The sequence below is a fragment of the Acanthaster planci genome, linkage group LG14 (genome assembly GCF_054643075.1).
Source record: "Acanthaster planci isolate LZ-2023a linkage group LG14, COTS_SCS, whole genome shotgun sequence".
Classification (NCBI taxonomy): Eukaryota; Metazoa; Echinodermata; class Asteroidea; order Valvatida; family Acanthasteridae; genus Acanthaster; species Acanthaster planci.
The window spans coordinates 12,830,765-12,848,951 of NC_141790.1; the positions used below are offsets into that span (position 1 = coordinate 12,830,765).

The window sequence follows — 18,187 nt, forward strand, 5'->3', positions numbered from 1 at the left end:
CTACTGAATAATTTCAAACAAGAGGACGTGCTTGTTCAGTGGAGTAGGTCAAGGTCTCAGAATTGGAGGCCTTTCATCTAGGGAAGAAGTCTGCAAAATTGCAAAGTGCGGCAAAAATGCTACTTTTACAAGACTCACCCGCCAATACATTGTTACTTTAAACCGATATGGTTATCCCCAAGCCCCTGCAGAGGCATGTCAGTATGGGAACGCAATTATTTATAATACATTGGCAAGTAATATTTTGGGGGTAAGGTCAGGGTTATAGGCCATGTTTTATGCTTTGCAGTGTGTGAGAATTTCTGTAAAGTTACAGTACGACCTTAATATCCAGTCAGTATACAAAACATTGTTTAATTCTGCCCTTTGGCTGCAATTTTGTCTGCCAAGAGCTATGTTCTGAGAAAACAGACGTTTTGTATTAGTAAGTCATCACATAAATTACTTTTTTTCTAAATGGCTGTGCAATCTGCGACATGCAAAAGAGGCACACTAAAGTATGGCACAGAAAAGATCAGTGGTACACTTTGGGATGGTTCCCAATCGTCGTGTCTGCAATATTTGCCCACAAACGTAACGAAACCACACTAGTGAGCACAATTTATAGAAATCTCATCTCTATTTTTTGCTGTTGAAGTCATGAGCTGTGTGGTCGTGTGAGTACCGTGTGAGTTGGCACTTTTTCGTATCAGTTACTGCTTGAGTTACTGTTATCGATGTGAAGCTCAAACACTGACATTAAAGACAGTTTTAACGGTCAATTATTTTCGCGCCATCTTGGCTCTTTTATGCTAAGATTATTGGTGCCAATAACACAGTAGCCATAAAGCGTAATACGGTACGTGTATTACTACATGCATTATGTATATTCCCCCAGCGTACACAGATACCTAGCCTCATACCATTATCCACATCTCTATATCTACATTTTTTTATGTGAATCCAACCATGAACTAGCGGTATTTACTTTGACCGATTCCAACATTCAGCATTGTCAAGTTGGGTGCGTTTTAAACCACTACTGAGTTTGTTTTGTCGCGTGAACTAGGTCGTGCTGTCCCTGAACTAGTTTACGACTCGTTTCAACAACTGCGTGAAAATATACAAACAAAATCTCAAAATCTTTAGAGATTCCTTCGTGAAATCCACTGACAAGTATCACCAGTTTAAGCAATCGTTATACTTGGGTCAAAAAGATGCGATTTACCTGACAGTGTCGTTATGTTACTTAGTTATCTTAGTTCTACTATTAATGATGTCAACAGTGTGTTCGCGGAGATAGAGAAACAAAACAATCCAGATAAACGTGTTTATTTTAGCGCGCTGAAGACGGCGGTTCTTTGGACTTTTAGGAGTTGTTCACTGCCAAAAATATTCAAATAGTGCGGCATAATATAGACAACTGGCATTTCAAACTTTACTCACTGACCCCCGAATAAGAGCTCAGATCACAAGCATTTTAGACTTCCATTAACTTTTGTATACAAAACTCACGGACGTATATACATTATACACGTCCATGACAAAACTCAACTTGTTACTTTGTGCGCCATTCCATTGTGATGTCATCAAGCAAGCCAGGCAAATTAAAGAAGGGGGATACGGAAAACTAAACGTGAGCAAAACATGATTCGTGCATGAAAGATCTTGAATCAAAGGATTTGTTAGTAAGTTGATAACTTTGGTGCTCTTGAAAAGTTATTAAGATAAACTTAACTTTGAATTTTGTAAGTTTGTTTGTGCGCGAGTTTATTGTTCATTACGTCACTGTAGTTAAACGTTGCCAAGCCTACCGGGGACATTTATAGAAGAAAAATCTTTATGCATAGTACTTTCAGTGGTTACACTGACAATACACGTATCACTGTAAAAATAATCAGTAAATAACATTAAAAATGAAAAGGTGCTCAGAGTTTAGACACATTTCGAAACGTGTTTCAATGCTAAGCAGATTTTACAAACCTAAACGTGTACCATAGAAACGTGTTTAGCTTTCATGCACATTTCTTAACGTGTTTTAGCCTGACATTCAGCCTAAATGTGGGCACAGAGAATGTTTAGACGCTGAGCGCTGTTTTTACAAGTGTATAGTTTACGAAGGTTTTTAAAATGTTTCACAGCCTCCACCATATTAAACTAGATGTGGTTTTTAAGAGTCATGTCTAGGATAATTGGAGGAAATTATATTAGCGTCACAATTAAGACAAATGTGAGAAAATTAATACTAACATCAAACAGAGACGGCAGAAAAATCGGAATGGTTGAAAATCTGCACAATTTCCAACGTCATTATGAAACTGTTGGCAAAGGATGTTTGCCCCGTCGATAGTGAACGCACTTCATCCTTTAAGTAAGCGTGCTAGAAAGCTCGCATGGAGATAAAAACCGACTCAAATCCATATCCCCATGGCAACTGACAGTGGAGTTAGGATAAAATGTAAACCTTTGGCCTGTGATTAAAAACAGGGAAGATGGTCTGAAAAAAATGCAACGGCTGTTTCATGTTGGCACGCGCGTTAGTAGTGGTTTCATTTCAGCGAATGTGGTTGAAAAGTTTAGGTATCCTTATTTATACATATCCTAAAAACTGAACATTCAGAGAAATTATAAAGTGTGATTTTGATTACCACTAGCCGGGTTTTAAACACCTATTTACTTGTCACAAAACGTTGCCATCGCTTGATCACATAGGCTAAATTGGTTGTACACAGCAAACGATGGAGACGCGTATGGCCATTATTGTTTCTTAAATTACAAATTCATTGTATCGATCATGGTATATAATTGTGCGTATTAGTGACTTTGTAAACCTCTAGGCGCTCCTGGTAAGGGCACAAGCCCTTAAAATTACAACAGCGGTTAGCCTCGTTAATCCTTTTCTTGATTTTACTGTAAACTTTGTCATCAAAATTTCTTTGCTCAGCATTGTTACAATAAACTAAGTAAACTATAGTACACCGTACAATTTGTCGAATTCGACAGATTATTGGGCATGTTTAGGGCTAGAATGTATTACAAGGTGAAATGTAATTACATTTTGAGCACCAGTAAGTAAACTGTTATCGTTAGAGGCAGGGCAAAGTGTTTTTCCCACTGCGCTGCTTGTAGTTTTACAGCTAAAGTCGAATTGCTGCTCGGTCAGATTTTGACTTGAGATAAACGCTAGAATGAAAAAGTACAACTGGGGCTGTCGGTAATATAGTGTTAGAAAAACCGCCGCACACTAAAGACAAATCAAAACCAGATTAGTTCCACTTTGGTTAAAGGTCGTGTCTGATTACTGTGAACATTAATCACCTCCATACTGTGGCAAAAGATAAAAAGTAAGGCATGCCTTTAAAAAATACAAGAATTCCCGACTGAAAAGATCCAGCAAGGATTTGCCGACGCAAAATGACAAACTGTTTATAAGATAACTGCCTTTCACAGTTCTGACACGCATATGTGTTTTTGTTGCCTTCAGCAGATAACCATCTACAAGGTCGTTTGAAGTTGAGCCGGTAAAGATGCAAATAAGTACCAGATGTAAAATAAATATCCAGCTGTGCGTGTATGGAATTGTAATTCGCAAAAACTAAATTGCATCAAAAATTTGATTTTTGTTCCTTATTCTTACCATGAGGAAGAGGATGACAGGTGGTCGGCTAGTACCACGGAATTTCGGTGAATTTCGTAGAGCCACAAGTTCAAAAGGTTTCTCATGAAATTACACGGGCCTTGACTCAAATGACTAGTTTCCCACAATGCATCGGGTCTAATCGATAAATCCGAAATATTTTATATTATTTTGTTTGCTTAAACATTCGATATCTGTCTTTTGCCCTAGTAGCTTTAGCGTGGGCCCTCATTTCTGAGTCAAAGTTGTTTGGCTGAGTTTACAGTTTGCACTTTCACACCATAAGGTAACTTGAAAATTCAGGGGAAAAAAATTGCCTATTGTCTGGTCACAGGGTAGGGCCGCACGTCACCTGTGTGTTGGTTTAAATGGTCCATTCAGTCAGTAGTAAACTCCAGCAACGGATGCCACGTAAAGAGCTCTGTTGACAAGCAGCTGGACATACCAATACAGATTAGATAATTCACGAGGAAATATTTCAGCAGGAACACATGGATCTGGACGAGGTTTGGGTGTTTTTGGGAGACTTTGGTCGATACCAAACCTTAGCTTATATCCTGATCACGCTTGTCGGGACATGGTTACCAGCATGGCAGATCTTCGGAATTATCTTCACCGGCCATCAACCACCGTTCCACTGCCGGGCAAGCCCGGGATTCTCGCTGAATGAGAGTGTGCCTTTTAACGAAACTTTCTCGCAATGTGACATGTTCGAAGTGTTGCAGGATAGAAATGGAACTTCCTTTATCAATACGAGCCAAGAAGTGAAATGCAGAAACGGATACGACTATCAGCCCATTTATGGCGAAAACACCATTGTTATGGAGGTAAGAGGTTACACTTCTGAAATTCTGTGAATATTCCGTGCAAAAACAAATTAAGCCTCCTCTTGATGTGTCTGGATTTTCTCAGATATACATGCACTTTCCAATGTTTAACACAGGTTGAGGTTAGGGCACTAAACAAGGCGAAACGTCGTGGTGAACTCGCAGACTTTTAAGGAAATGGAGTGGGTTGGCAGTGACAAAGTCTAATTATTTTAGTTTATATTTTTCATTGGCGTATTTTACCATCCTTTGCCAAATTAAATGTTTGTCAGTTTTCTTTTTTAATATTTGTCATAGCTCGACCTTGTCTGTGACCAAGAAATCCTCGCCAGTACCGCTCAATCCATCTTGTTCACCGGCGTGTTGGCTGGGGCTTTCATCTTTGGTCATCTCTCGGACCTCATCGGTCGGAAGACAGTTCTGCTACTCAGTGTATTACTCCAAGCAGGTGCTGGTACTGCTATCTATTTTGTGTACGAGTATCATTGGTTCGCCATGCTGTGGTTCTTTATCGGAATGTTCGAGCAGGTAAGTTTTCTCTTTCAATTCTTTCCTCTTGATGAAATTTATTGTTCAATTTGTCTTTGTCATTAACAGAACCGTTGCCTGTTGTCCGGTTATTATGATGTTGGAATTCCACTGCATGTTGGTTTAAAGATGTATAACTGTTGAGCTGAGCAACTAATTTCCTGAGTTATGATTTAGATAGTTGGATGCATCTGTCTGTCTGGCTGCTCGATATATTGGCAGCAGGTTGATTTCTCGGCTGGCCCGTGTTCTGCAAATGAATGGCTCGCTGTTTTCCGGCTAGTCGACTGTAGCTGTTAACTTACGCACAATTCTTGTTGACCATTTCAACAAAAGATTTTCCTTATTTCCAAACTATATTTTGTAACTCTGGGACCACACAATATCCATTTCCTGCTCTATGGAAGAAATATCATGACCACAGCAGTCAAATACCAACCACTAACATCCAAATCACAAGACCTGACCTAAACCAAGCATGTTTTGCTCTGTCTTCCCAAGGGTATGAACCTGACTGAGTATGTACTCATCATGGAGATGTTTTCTCCCAAGAAGCGATCCATTGCAGGTTGTATCAACAACATCTCTTGGGGAGTGGGCGTGACCCTGTTGGCTCCCATCGCGTACTTTCTCAGAGATTGGCGTAAAATGCAACTTGCTATCTCAGTGCCGTGTGTTGTGGCCATACCGCTCTGGTTGTAAGTATCACTGACAATCATTATTTCAGACTTTGAAATGTAGAAAAATTCTCCAGTCTAGTTAAAAATGAGCATTTTAATGAGACTCAGTTGTACTGAGAGACAAATCGTGTTATCTCAAAGGAGTAGGCCCTGATCTGTGAAATTACAGGCCATAAATCAGTCATTGCCTATTACACATTCTAATACCGAATGTGGGATGTCAACCTGCAAAACCTTCAGTCAAACAGATCTTCCACATCTCCTACATAATAATTATATGCTAAACTCACTCACGTGGGGAAATAATCCTGAGGTATTGAGTTGTTCATTTTGTTCACCTGATTTCACCCCAAATCCCATTCGGCCATCACAGCACGCATGATGATTTCAAGAGGACGAACTATTTTCAAAGGTTCACAGCAATAATAAACAGGGTATACGATGAACGAAATCCGTAAGACCGTCCAAGGTGACCGGCTTTATTGGCATAACTCAGGGACTTGATGTACAGTGCTTAGATATAAACTTGAGTGCAAGATTTTGATAATTTCTTCACCAGTGGTTCATTTGTAAGATCTAAACGAAACTTTGGGCAACAAACACAGACAGCATTCAAGCGACGGTCAGCTTGTCAACAATCCCAACACTCACACACACTGTGAACAACACAGCTAGTGTGATTTCTTGAGAATGAAACTTTTCTTTTGTGTGACTTACCGTTCTGCATGGGGCTCCATGTAGTCTGTTCTATCGGTCTTCTGAAACCTACATCAGCCCTGATTTTCCTGCTTGCATCGGTCCCAGTGGGACTGCAATACCAGAATAGCGCACTAAACCGTTTATTTAATGGTTTAAAGCTAAATAACTTGATTACAAAGGTATGAAAACAACATACAAGCTGTAGCTTTGGGCGTCAAATCGGAAACTGTATCGGGTTTAGAAATCAAATCCATCAATCTGACAGAGAGTGATATACAATAGCTTTTTAGTGTTGTTACGGCACAAAGGAACCAAGATGTGTGTGGATTTCTTGGGAGTAAAAAGTACACAAAGTAGGTAACCGAAACAAAACTCAAAACGCAAAGGTGACCTTCGTTCAGTTTAAAGATGCATGCAGCTGTGGGTAACAGCTAAGAAAGCTGAAATACAAAGGAGCTAACTGTTTTTCTGATTCAGATTCTGTGAGATTTTCTGTTTCCCCTTCCAGTATATTGTATGAGTCAGTCAGGTGGCTGCTTTCTAGAGGGCGACATAAAGACGCTTTTCGAATCTTGCACCGGATCGCTCGATTCAATCGAATAACTCCACCCCCTGGTGGATTCAGCGTCATCCACGAAGGTCATACCATTCGCGAATCGGATGAATTAAACGAAGCCAGTGTCTCTTATGGCAACGGTAACCTTGCAACAGTTGAGACTAAGACATCTGAGGTCCAGAGAGATGAAGGATCAAGTGAGGACAAGGCAAAGAAAGTGAAGACTCATACTTTGATTGACATCTTGAGGAGCTGGAGAATACTGCGAAATCTCCTCATAATGTGTTTCTCCTGGTAAGTAGATGTATCAACGCTCTTTTGAAACAAAGTAGACTCTTTAAATTGTTTGTTGTTTAGTTGGGTTTGGGATAGTATAATATTTATGAATCACACATCTTTGAGAATCATTAATAATGAATTCACAATTTTCGTGTGCGTCGACTGGAAATCTGTCAGGAACACAATTTGGTCTCTCTTTTTCACGAGAGACAGAGGAAAAACATTTACCATAGCCGCGATCTGGAATACCTTAAAAAATTACTTCTTTTCCATGTCGAGACCTTTAGAATAGATGTCAATCAGAATAGGCCTAAAATTGCCGGGCAAGAACGTAGCCTGATAATGTTTTGATAAAACTTCTAACGTTTATGTTCGTCTAACAGCAGAAAGTGTTGGATTAACCCATCGGTCTGAATTTAATCACTTTATTTACTAACAAATACATAATACATATTTGTGTGGGGCATGAGCCGTCTTTGTTCTTCTTTGTTGGATACAGAAATGTCTAAACGAACATTTTTGTGTCTCAATGCTAATCTACTACATAACAATATCTGCATGTTGTGATATTTTCACATTCGTTTTTTCGTGTACTGCTGTTTCGTAAGGTTGAGAGGTTACAGATCTCACACAGAGAAAAGAAAAAAAAAATTACCAGAAATAAATTTCTTTCAACTTGTCCAAGATGGACAACACGCGACCTTCACTGATGTCGAGTCTTTTATCGTCTTTTGTACGAATGAAGTTGAACCTGGATGTCAATGCGCTTAGAGTTCAACTGTACTCTGTTGCACGTCTAAAGCGTACTTCAACGCAAAACGCATGATTGCACACTGCACAGAGTTATTTCTAGCGAATTTGGCTTTAGAATTTGAAGCTGAGGCTCAACTTTGCCTGTTCCAAGCTTAAATCCACCTTCGACTTTTCTGTTACTTTCAAGCTTCATCGAAACCAAAACACGATCAATAGTGCACCACGAGTCAATAGTAGAGTATATTCTTTTGGACCTAAATAGAAGTATTCATTTCTGGAAGATCGTGACCGAGGGCAGAGAATAAAGACTGTATGTTTATGTTGAATGGGGTTCACCACTGCCGAGATGGCGTTTAAAATAACTGATTAGATTTGTAGCGGTACGTCGTCAGAATTGTTGAACATACATAGAAATGCACTGTGTAACTAGCCTCACTGAATCGAATTCCACCATGGTAAACATAAAATCGGTATTTCCCTGCCCATGTTCACTTCCTTTGCTAAAGTTTTTATGAAGAGTAATTTCACGTTTTTATGGTTGTAGATATAACACATGAAAAAGGAAACACAGTGTGCATGTAGGTTAGTGGAGTTGCCATATGAAGATCCGAATATTTGGACCGAAATTCGTCAAGTATTATAGGCTATACTTAGCAATACTTGGACAAAACATGGCGGGGTTGATGCAAATCTTATCCTAATCATTATCTTAGCAATCTTCCTGTTCGTCAGAAATTTAATTGAATCAAGTTTCTCTTTCTTTATGACAGGTTTGTCAACAGCATGGTATACTACGGCGTTTCACTGTACAGTTCCAACCTGGCTGGCGATAAATACTTCAATTTCTTCTTGATAGCTTTGGTGGAGATACCTGCTTACGTCCTTACAAGCTTCACCATGATCTGGTACAGATTATTGGGTCATTCAACTGACAAAGGTTGATGACGTTTGACCTACGTTTAACATAAATTTCAAAGACTTCAGTTCGGAGAAAGTGTGGCCCATCAGCTAATTGACAAATTACTTTAACAGACTTAGGCGTGTAACAGTGTTGTAGATACAACATTAATCGATATGCCTCACCCTTTCTTGACAGGTGGGGGCGTCGCCCATCTTTGCTCCTGTTCCATCTCCTTGCTGGAATTGCTTGTGTGGTTACAGCTTGTTTACCCAGAGACACAGGTGCGTCAACCTTAAATATTCATGGGTAGCCAAAATGAATCAAATTAAATTCAGAAAAATACATCTGTTGGGTTGGATTACATGAATTTGGTTAGCATAATGTGTACTAAAAATAACCGCACATTCCAGATGTTTTAAAAGAAATGCTCTCACAACAACGCGCAAGTTATTCACTGGAATAAAAAATGTCGAAGTTGGCATTTTCTACTTTGCATTCATGTCAGCACCCACCTCATAATCCTGCTACCTTTTATCTCTTGTTATGTGTTAGAAGACGCAGCAGACTATGAGATTCCAATCGTGGTTATGGCAGTGTTTGGCAAATTCTGCATTACGTGTAGTTTCGGCGTGGCTTTCCTCTACAGCACAGAGATATTTCCAACACCAGTCAGGTGCAGAATTCATCAGTCATTCATTAGTGATTCCTAAATACCTTTCGACAGTTTCCCTATTCAACAACGTCCAACTTGACTGTGTATTAACATTTTGATAATGCCCGCTGCGAAAAATGCGCTTGCACCTGGAAACAATTCATTCCTATTGGTCAAGAGTCTGTGTGCGCCACGGCGCGGCACGCAGAACCCACCAAGCACAAGCCAAGTCCGTATAAGGAGATTTTTGCACAAGGAATGTACCATAAAATGGACGGGGGTGTTCGGGAAATGAAAGTAAAATTCTTGTACAAAGTCGATGGAAATTTATCGTATATTGGGTTCTTTTGACTCTCCGACTAAAATGGTATTTATGAATGGGAATAAGCATGTACTTTGTGGGTCGTTTGATAATGACCTGATAACGCTGACAACCTCATAACGACTTCGCTTGCGGTTCGAGTATTACTTTTATTCCCTTATAATATCAAATGATTTCAAAAAATCCAGAAAGAAACACTTGATAATGAATTAAAAACAAAGTGAAACTATAATGGGGATCCAAGGGGGTTCTCGTAAGTTTCAGTGTTCACATTATTTCCTCAATCAAAATCATCTTCAAAAAGTTGCATAACAAGGATAAATCGAACGCCAATTACGTTTTGGATCTTTTCCCTGTCAGGAATATCGGTTTTGGCATGTCGTCGTTCTGTGGACGAGTTGGAAGCATTGTTGCACCGTTTGTTGTGTACCTTGTAAGTAGCAAAACTTGCCTGCTCGCGAGTATTAAAATATTCCAGAACAACTACTCCAAGTTTATCCAGCGCCTTTTGTCCAGGAATTTCCCATGAATCGACCTTGTGTGCGTCGGTTATATGCAGTGGTATCAATGCCCTTGACTTTGAGCAACGTACCGAAGCAAAATTGCAATCCTTTTACTTTACTGATGTATTTCAGGACAAAGTGTCTCACTTCATCCCTCTGAACATCTTTGGAGGTCTAAGTCTTCTAGCTGCAGGACTGGTTCTCGTTCTACCGGAGACAAGAAATAAACCACTCCCCGAGACTATCGAGGAAGCAGAGAGTCTAGGTCGAATGACATCACCCAGCAACCGAGGCAGTGCAAGCAAAGATGTAACATCAGTGCATGGGGAGACCACTGGCCCTCCTAACAATGGGATGGTGAATGTTGCTATGCAGGACGAAAATGATTGGCTGTGAGAGATAGCAAATATGGAGCCTAGCTAGGAATGTGATGTAACATTCAGTCTTACGATTGCTGATCATAGAAGTATAGAATTGGGATAGTCTGATGTAACGAAACCGTTAAAACGACTTGGAGTTGGGCTAAGCTATTGTGTTTGTCGAAGAAATGGGTTGGGTGAGCCTTGGGGAGGATTTAGACAGTGGGGCTGGGGGACAAAGGAGTGCATTGACATTACTCAATGCAAGACGTGAAAACGGACCGTCATTGGGCACTGTTTCGTTTCGTTTCCGAAATATACTTCCAAGACTTGAAAAGAGATCTTTATATTGCTCGAGTTGCAGATATACCGCTAAACGACTTATGTGTGAAAAAACTTCAGAACTTTTTAGTATGTTATGTTTTTAATTAGGCGTGGTATTTCCGTCAATATATACTGGACGAATTTGGATAATTACGCGAATCATTTAGGTGTGTTAGAAAATCACCTCATTTATTATCATATATAACCAATGGTAAAAATCGCGATTATGACAGTGTGAAACTTTTTCTCCTTTTTAAGTGGCTTTTCAGTCAACGTGGAGCCCACAGAATATTTAACAGATTTCTTTCGCCATTTTTTCGTTAACACAGAAGAAAATGATCAGGAGAACTGGCGTACACCTGCTGAAATGTCAGTAACGTGTCACAATCGGTTCAATTTCACCCCCTGTATTCTTTGCTTTTAAGTGTATATAAGATTTTTAAAACATTTTACGCACGCAGAAATACGTAAAATAGCATTACATGTACTGTCATGTTTGGATGTGTTTACTCATCCTATAAGTTGTCAGGAGTATAATCGTATATAGGCCTACTAGTTGTGTTCATGTATGCATTCATTACAGTAACTGAGTTTGGTCGGTGTTTATATATCAAAAGTGCGATCAAGTTTTATACGGGGTAAGTGAAATGCAAATATTGCTGCTATTCCTGTCACTAAGCTTTCCATGGAACTATAAGTGAAGAAAAAAAAGTTTGTAATTTATGCAGAGTGAGAGCGAATTTAAATGGCAGTATTTAAAAAAATTTCTCCACACAAATATAACAATTCAGTAATGAATGAAAATGGAAATCGGAAATGTCAAACGCTACCCTCGAAAAATTAATAATCGTCACAATTTTTCCTTGTATAAGGAATGTTTATACAACACGTGTTATAAAAGACATTATTGAATCATTATTTGAATGTTTTATATTTTGGAGTGACGTGTCAATTTTATCCAAAAGAATCATCCATTTATTTCTTGTCTTAAATCCTGTATTTTATCAAATATAGGATAATTCATTCCTTACCATTCTGTCGGAAATTTTTTTGGTTTTTTTTTTAAGCTACATAGCTTTAACTCAAAAGGGGCCTAAATAATGTAAGGTTATCCATTACGGGGGAAATTTTTACAAATAAATTTTCATGTTTGAAACAATTTCCAAATTGTGAGGCAAACCCCAGGCAACCTTTTTTTCATAGGAGGGACCCACTGAAAAGATATCCTTACTACAAGACTAACCATTGCATTGCAAACCCTTCCGAATGTTTTGCAGGGGAGGGGGGAATTTAAGGTAAATATATAAACGCCCATCAATGACATTTCTATCAATGAAATACCAAATGAAAGGATCTTTATTCTATTATTTTAGAAAATGTATGTTTCCTGAGGAATTGTTATAGTCTTATAGTTCCCATCAACTAATAAGCATAAATATACATAGTAGCATGTGCTTCAAAGTTTCTTCCCTGTTTATTTATATCTAATATCACGTATTACGTGATAATAGACTGAAATTAAACTGAAACAAAAGCTTTCTGAAACCTACTGTCATTTTGATTTTACGTCCACTTAATTTTCTTGGACAGAATCAAAACTTCCCCACTATTAGCCATTAGGCTCAGCAATTTCAGTAGTTGTTTCACTTTTATTGAAAACGGTAAATATTACATTGCATCGTCTTCGATGGGACCATTCACAGTTTCAGTTAGAACATATTCTCCATGTATATCAGTTGTTTTCGGCAGTTTCTTGCCGATATTTTCTGCATCTTCTATCGACTCTGGAAGAGGCTTGTTTCTCGTTTCAGGAAGAATGGGGACCAACATGGCTGAAATAACACACAGGACTCCAAAAATACTGAGTGGAAGGAAAGATACAAACTCATCCTGCAAGAAGAAAAAGATGAAAGGAATTTTCAATACAGAGATTTAATCGGCCCATGTTTAGGTTACCGGTGGAAATTCTATCACCAAGAAAGGCCAAATTCGTCGTCTAATTTTGAAAGGTTTAACTTGAAGTTAAACTCACCAAGTAAATGATGAATGGTGCTACTGTCAAACCGACACTTCCACAGACAGCTCCTACCCCAAACCCAATATTCCTAAGATGAAAAAACAAACAAAATTAAACAAACCAAACAGAAACAAAAAAATCAAATGAGTCAAATTAATTTACACCTGACACGGAAATCATATACTTTGTAAAAAAAAATACATCTACCTGGTTCCCATATCTTAATAAACTTACAAGCTTATTGATATTAGTAAGGGCAAATTTAGATTCGAATTTATCTTAGCTCAACAAAAAATAATTTCTGTGAAGAGTTCAGGCAAACACTTAGTAGGCCCTACAGATAAACTTACCTGACAGATGTGGGCAAAATCTCCGTGCAGCAAATTATATTGATGGAATATGCACAGACAATGAAGAGTTTAACCAACATGGCTGCCACGATGATAACTGTACTTAAATCAGTGCCATCAACTACGGGGAATAGATACAAAAATCAGTCATTCAAACGATCAGTTAAAAATTAAATTGATTATGCTAACTTTTGCAGGCAAATAATGCACTAACCTGTCCGATTTGGCAGACATGCCGTTGTTATACTAGCTACTCCAGAAAGAAGAAAAAAGAGTCCCAAAGATTTGCGGCGACCCCACCTAAACGAAAGGTCAAGGTTGACAAATGCATCTTAAAGTGTACCTGCAATGAATTTTTCTTCGACACAATTTTTTGCATCTTTGTACTTTTCTTCAAAGTATGAAAACTCTTACACACTCCTATTTGGTTAAATGCGTTGAAAAGTGGTCACTTTTAAACAATCAAAATTATCCATGTTTTCCCAGAAAACTGAGGGCGTTGTATCTATGAAGTCATCAAGGGAAGATATGGTTCAGTGCACAGGTACTTCTGATTAAATTGCGAACCCAGAATTTACCTACTAAATAACATTTCTGAGAGATGGATTGATGGTTTCTTACTGCTATGCACGTAAACAATGAACCAGCAAAAATGAGAAAACGTAGTCCAGTAAAATTTACAAAAACGCAGGGCTTTTTGTGTATAAACCAACGTGACATTGAGGCTTCTTCCTGAGATGACATCACAGTTTTGCTCATGAATATAGAAATGTTCATTAGCATAAAACAAAAAAGGCATTAAAATACCCTTGGAAATGGGGAAACCAATGTTGAAAATAAGGTTTACTGAGGCACAAAGGTGCATTTTACGGGTTTGTAATAAAAAAATGATTACAGCTACCCTTTAAAAAATTATAGAAAAGTAAAGTCTCCATATACATGTATTTACACGTTTTCTGCCCCCACATTACAAGCGCTATGCTTACTTTACCCACGCTAAAATAAAGTGTGACTTAGCTCCCTTTTTAATATTAATAAGTCGAAGTCAATTGAGTGTTGAAGACCATACTTAAAATTTCGTCAAAAATACGTTTTCTTGATAAACGTTCACGCGCAGGTATCATACAAATCAGTGACAAAATAAGAGATGGCAAACCTACCTATTCATGGTGAAGTGAATGATGATATAGCCTGGAATTTCTGATAAAGCAAGGAACAGGAAATTTGCATATTTGTTTCCAGCAATATGTGAGCTGTTTAGTGAACCTCCGTAGTAAGTCAGTAAACTAACGAACCTATGGCAGAAAAAATACAATTCTCATATTAAAATTGAAAAATGTATTTGTAGTGAAAATAATGCATTCTAACAGAAAAACAGTAAGCATTTAATTCATACTTACCAGAAGAAAAAGACAATGCAGACATTTAACATGACCCTTCGGTTTTTAAAGACATCGCATATTGTGCATTTCTTTTGACTCAGCTGTGGTATCATTTGATCAATCTTGTCGCTGTTACCCTCGCCAAGCGGCGATACTTCTTCGATGTCATTAATTAAAACGAAGCCACCAAAAGGGGGCGCTACACCATTCCAACGTGCCATCTTTTCAACAGTCCTTTGCGCATCACCAAGTCGGTCGTTGGAAAGTAGCCAACGCACAGATTCATCCAATATTCTGTTGTAAGGAAGGGATTGCTCTTATTTTGCGGTAAACTTATTTTACACCTTCAAAATCAGCGTTAGACCAAAAATTTAAGCTTTATCAAAAGTCATGATGCCTCATTGTTCATAGTATTACTTACCGTCACGATGGTCGAGGACCAGAAGAAACCCAGGCCTTGTCATAATTTTAAATTTTCAATACGGTTTATCATATCCCACATGCTCGTTAACTGAATCGGTAAGAATTAGAACTTGAGCATTATTCCTCTTTGCATTTATCGCACATATTGATACATGTACAGTGTTTAGGAAAGCAAGTTGTGGGTGGGCTATATAATTTTCAAAGCATAGTTCACTCAGTGGTGGCTTTCAAGTGAAATCAACAAGATCACATACAACCACAACGGCGCCGCCAGCAGGCATGGTACAGAAATGGCCAACTGTAGATGTCGCCATTGGCGTAAGGCATACGCGATAGGTGCCAGTGCTGCTGAACCTAAACCCCAGAACAAAGCGTTGAGGCTTCCTGCTAAGGTTCGACAAGGCGCCGGAAACATCTCCATTATCATGACGAACTGAACTTGGTTGTAGCCCTGAAAGAAGACAACAAAACAAGACTAAATGCAAAGAAGAAGAGATCGAGTCTATAGCTTTGTTCAGCATTTCAGACTGATGAAAAGAAGATTCATTGAAAATGATATTTGGTAAAAGTTTAAATGAAATATTGGACAAAAGATTTTAAAATCGCAATACCCTTTACCACTATTGCACTGGTGCCAGAGGCGACGAAATAACCATCCTCAGAAATCTTCCACCCACTGCTTTAAAAGAAATAACCCACTTGTCTGAAAGTATAATTGTTAGTTCTACATACCTGTGAAAAGAGACCGACCAGAAACCACAATATAACAACACCTGGATAGGTCCAGACGAAAGATACCACAATTCCAAACACACCATTAGCTAGGCAAGCGCCTAAGAGAACAATCTTCCTGCCGAAGACGTCCGAAATATAGCCGAAAACTACCGAACCCACAAGCATGCCGACGAGGAAAATGGATTGCGCAGTCTCAGCCAATATTTTCCGGTTACAGACAAGATCAAACTGCACAGAAATGAATAAAAAAAACTCGTGATTTGTTTGTAAATTGTACAACATTGTCCAACTGTAAAATTCCTTGCAATGATGGATAGCGTTTAGCAATTTAACACCAGGAACCAGACGTGTAAATGTTAAGCCTCTGAAAGATAAACATTACAAAATTGTGGTTAAATGCTGAAGAATAGAGGCAACAGGACATGATCTTAAAAGGACGAAAGAAAAAGAAAAGTATGGAGAATGTATTCATCAAACTGAAAAAACAGAGATTACAGAATTTTCACTACAAACGTGATGTAAGCATCTTGGCATAATTCACAAAACGAAATGTTTCCAGGTAAGTCTGACGAGAGCATCTGAAAACATGCGAGCCACTCTACATGTGTATTACTGTTTCTGTTTTTGTTTTTCGATCACCTCTTCAACTCCACACGTCGGTTTAAATTTTCTAGCTTTACATTCTGATTGAAATAACCTGGTCATTTGTATCCTGAGACACTGTGACACACAAGTAGGAGATAGCACAGCGATGGGTCAGAAAGACATCTGAGGACCTATTATATCGGTATCTTTTGAATAACTCAGTGGATCGCAAATTCTCGCCAATTTCACAGCCATGGGGGAATTAGGGCATTTACCATCTCCCATTTGTAACAGGTGTACCCTTTCCTTCGTATCTGCCCTTTCCACGGGTGCCCTTTTACACAGTACCCTTAATTTGCAATGATGTTATGTATGAAATACGGCCATGACAAAACTTAATGACGCCTATTGTCTGATATAACTTGGAAAAAGTTAAACCTTGAAACAAAGTCCCTCTTTGCACATTACCCCCTGCAAGTCGAAATGACCACGGACAAGACAAAACCTTCAGCATCATCGGGAGGAAGTTGTCGTTCACATGTCAGAGGCCAATACATGTACATGTACTTACATCGGTGACAATGGTGGATTCATTGTACAATGTATGATATTCCCACTCCATGCATGACTTGCTCACGGCAGCAAATGCATCAGCATCCGTCGTACATTCGAAATCAGAAATGTTGGATGGCTTATCATCACCCCCGAAGTCCGTAACGTTTGATCGTTCCAGTGAATGATTATTTTGTTTCATCCAATCTGAGTAATCAACATCGCCGGCAGATTTTCCATTCCTCCCGGCAATCAGCGCTCCGAGGTTAGTGCTCCAGCGCAGGCAGTGGCGAGACTGAGGTCGGTCTGCCAGAAATATCAATCCCATCATATGCCAAGCAGGAAGCCATGTACCGAGGATAGTGATGACAACACTCATTATCATCTGATACCTGCCATACTTGCCGATGTACTGGAGAACATCATCTAGACGGGATGCTGCCATATTTACCCTCAAACTCTGTGTTGCTGACTAACCTGCCAGTCAGACCTGCGCTCGTTTCGGGTCAAATGGCCGTTTTTACTAAAATACCTGGGGCGTATCGGCTGCTGCTGCATAATTTTACATCGACGCTTTTAATGGAGTCTGCCCACGTATTTGCGCATGTTTAATCGGAAGCAATTTGTTCAAAGGAATAATAGCGTTGGTGGGTTCGGCATAAGTAATTATTCTTTCGGGTTAATAATAAAAACTTCTAGATGCTTCCCTATCTCTACTGCACCTGTCACCAATAAATTGACCTCAAAATGCCAATATGAAAATGAAGCCAGTGATTGAAAGACAAATTACAACTGGTCCGCTACTTCGCTCACTTATATGGGTAATTCCAGAAATTAAGGGTCCATTTTTTCCTGTCCCTGTCACATCTGACACAGGATTTTTGTAAGTTCAGAACACATTTTCTAATTTCCGGGAGTGATGAATTAATACAAAGTACCTGCGAGACAAATAGAAATAGTTTGAAATCAATTCCGTTGACATTTCCATGTCACATAACAAAGGTCAGATCTTACAGGGACACGAAAATGTCCCACTTTTGGACCCCTAATTTCTGGAATTACCCCTATCAATTCTGAAGGGGGAAAGAATGTTTCAATTACTCTGAATTTTCAACAACTTCCTTCAAATTCGTGGTGTGCATAG

The 18,187-nt window shown here is 38.9% G+C and overlaps 2 protein-coding genes and 1 long non-coding RNA gene across 5 annotated transcripts; 1 reads left to right on the forward strand and 2 right to left on the reverse strand.

The window, feature by feature from the left end:
* The first annotated feature begins 50 nt into the window (after window positions 1–50).
* Window positions 51–12,544, forward strand: LOC110981753 (organic cation transporter protein-like). Of its 3 annotated transcripts, XM_087145481.1 has the most exons (11): window positions 51–667; window positions 3,467–3,500; window positions 4,099–4,443; window positions 4,741–4,971; window positions 5,473–5,669; window positions 6,859–7,200; window positions 8,709–8,843; window positions 9,035–9,120; window positions 9,392–9,512; window positions 10,174–10,246; window positions 10,449–12,544. In XM_087145481.1, exons 3-11 carry the CDS (start codon window positions 4,108–4,110, stop codon window positions 10,710–10,712), a joined length of 1,785 nt encoding a protein of 594 aa, XP_087001607.1. In that variant the 5' UTR covers window positions 51–667; window positions 3,467–3,500; window positions 4,099–4,107; the 3' UTR covers window positions 10,713–12,544. The 3 variants fall into 3 exon arrangements, with proteins under 3 accessions (XP_087001607.1, XP_022095299.1, XP_022095297.1); XM_022239607.2 differs by lacking the exon at window positions 3,467–3,500; XM_022239605.2 differs by lacking the exons at window positions 51–667; window positions 3,467–3,500 and having other exon boundaries at window positions 3,520–4,443.
* On the reverse strand, window positions 5,954–9,441 carry LOC147796871 (uncharacterized). Its single transcript, XR_015427621.1, has 3 exons — window positions 9,352–9,441; window positions 9,022–9,130; window positions 5,954–6,460 (listed from the first exon to the last, which is right to left on the reverse strand). It is a non-coding gene; the product is annotated as an uncharacterized LOC147796871 (long non-coding RNA).
* LOC110981647 (organic cation transporter protein-like) lies at window positions 11,162–17,647 on the reverse strand. The gene is made up of 9 exons (XM_022239381.2): window positions 17,063–17,647; window positions 15,904–16,134; window positions 15,426–15,622; window positions 14,767–15,042; window positions 14,527–14,661; window positions 13,581–13,666; window positions 13,367–13,487; window positions 13,032–13,104; window positions 11,162–12,889 (listed from the first exon to the last, which is right to left on the reverse strand). Exons 1-9 carry the CDS (start codon window positions 17,486–17,488, stop codon window positions 12,668–12,670), a joined length of 1,767 nt encoding a protein of 588 aa, XP_022095073.2. The 5' UTR covers window positions 17,489–17,647; the 3' UTR covers window positions 11,162–12,667.
* Window positions 17,648–18,187: the final 540 nt, after the last annotated feature.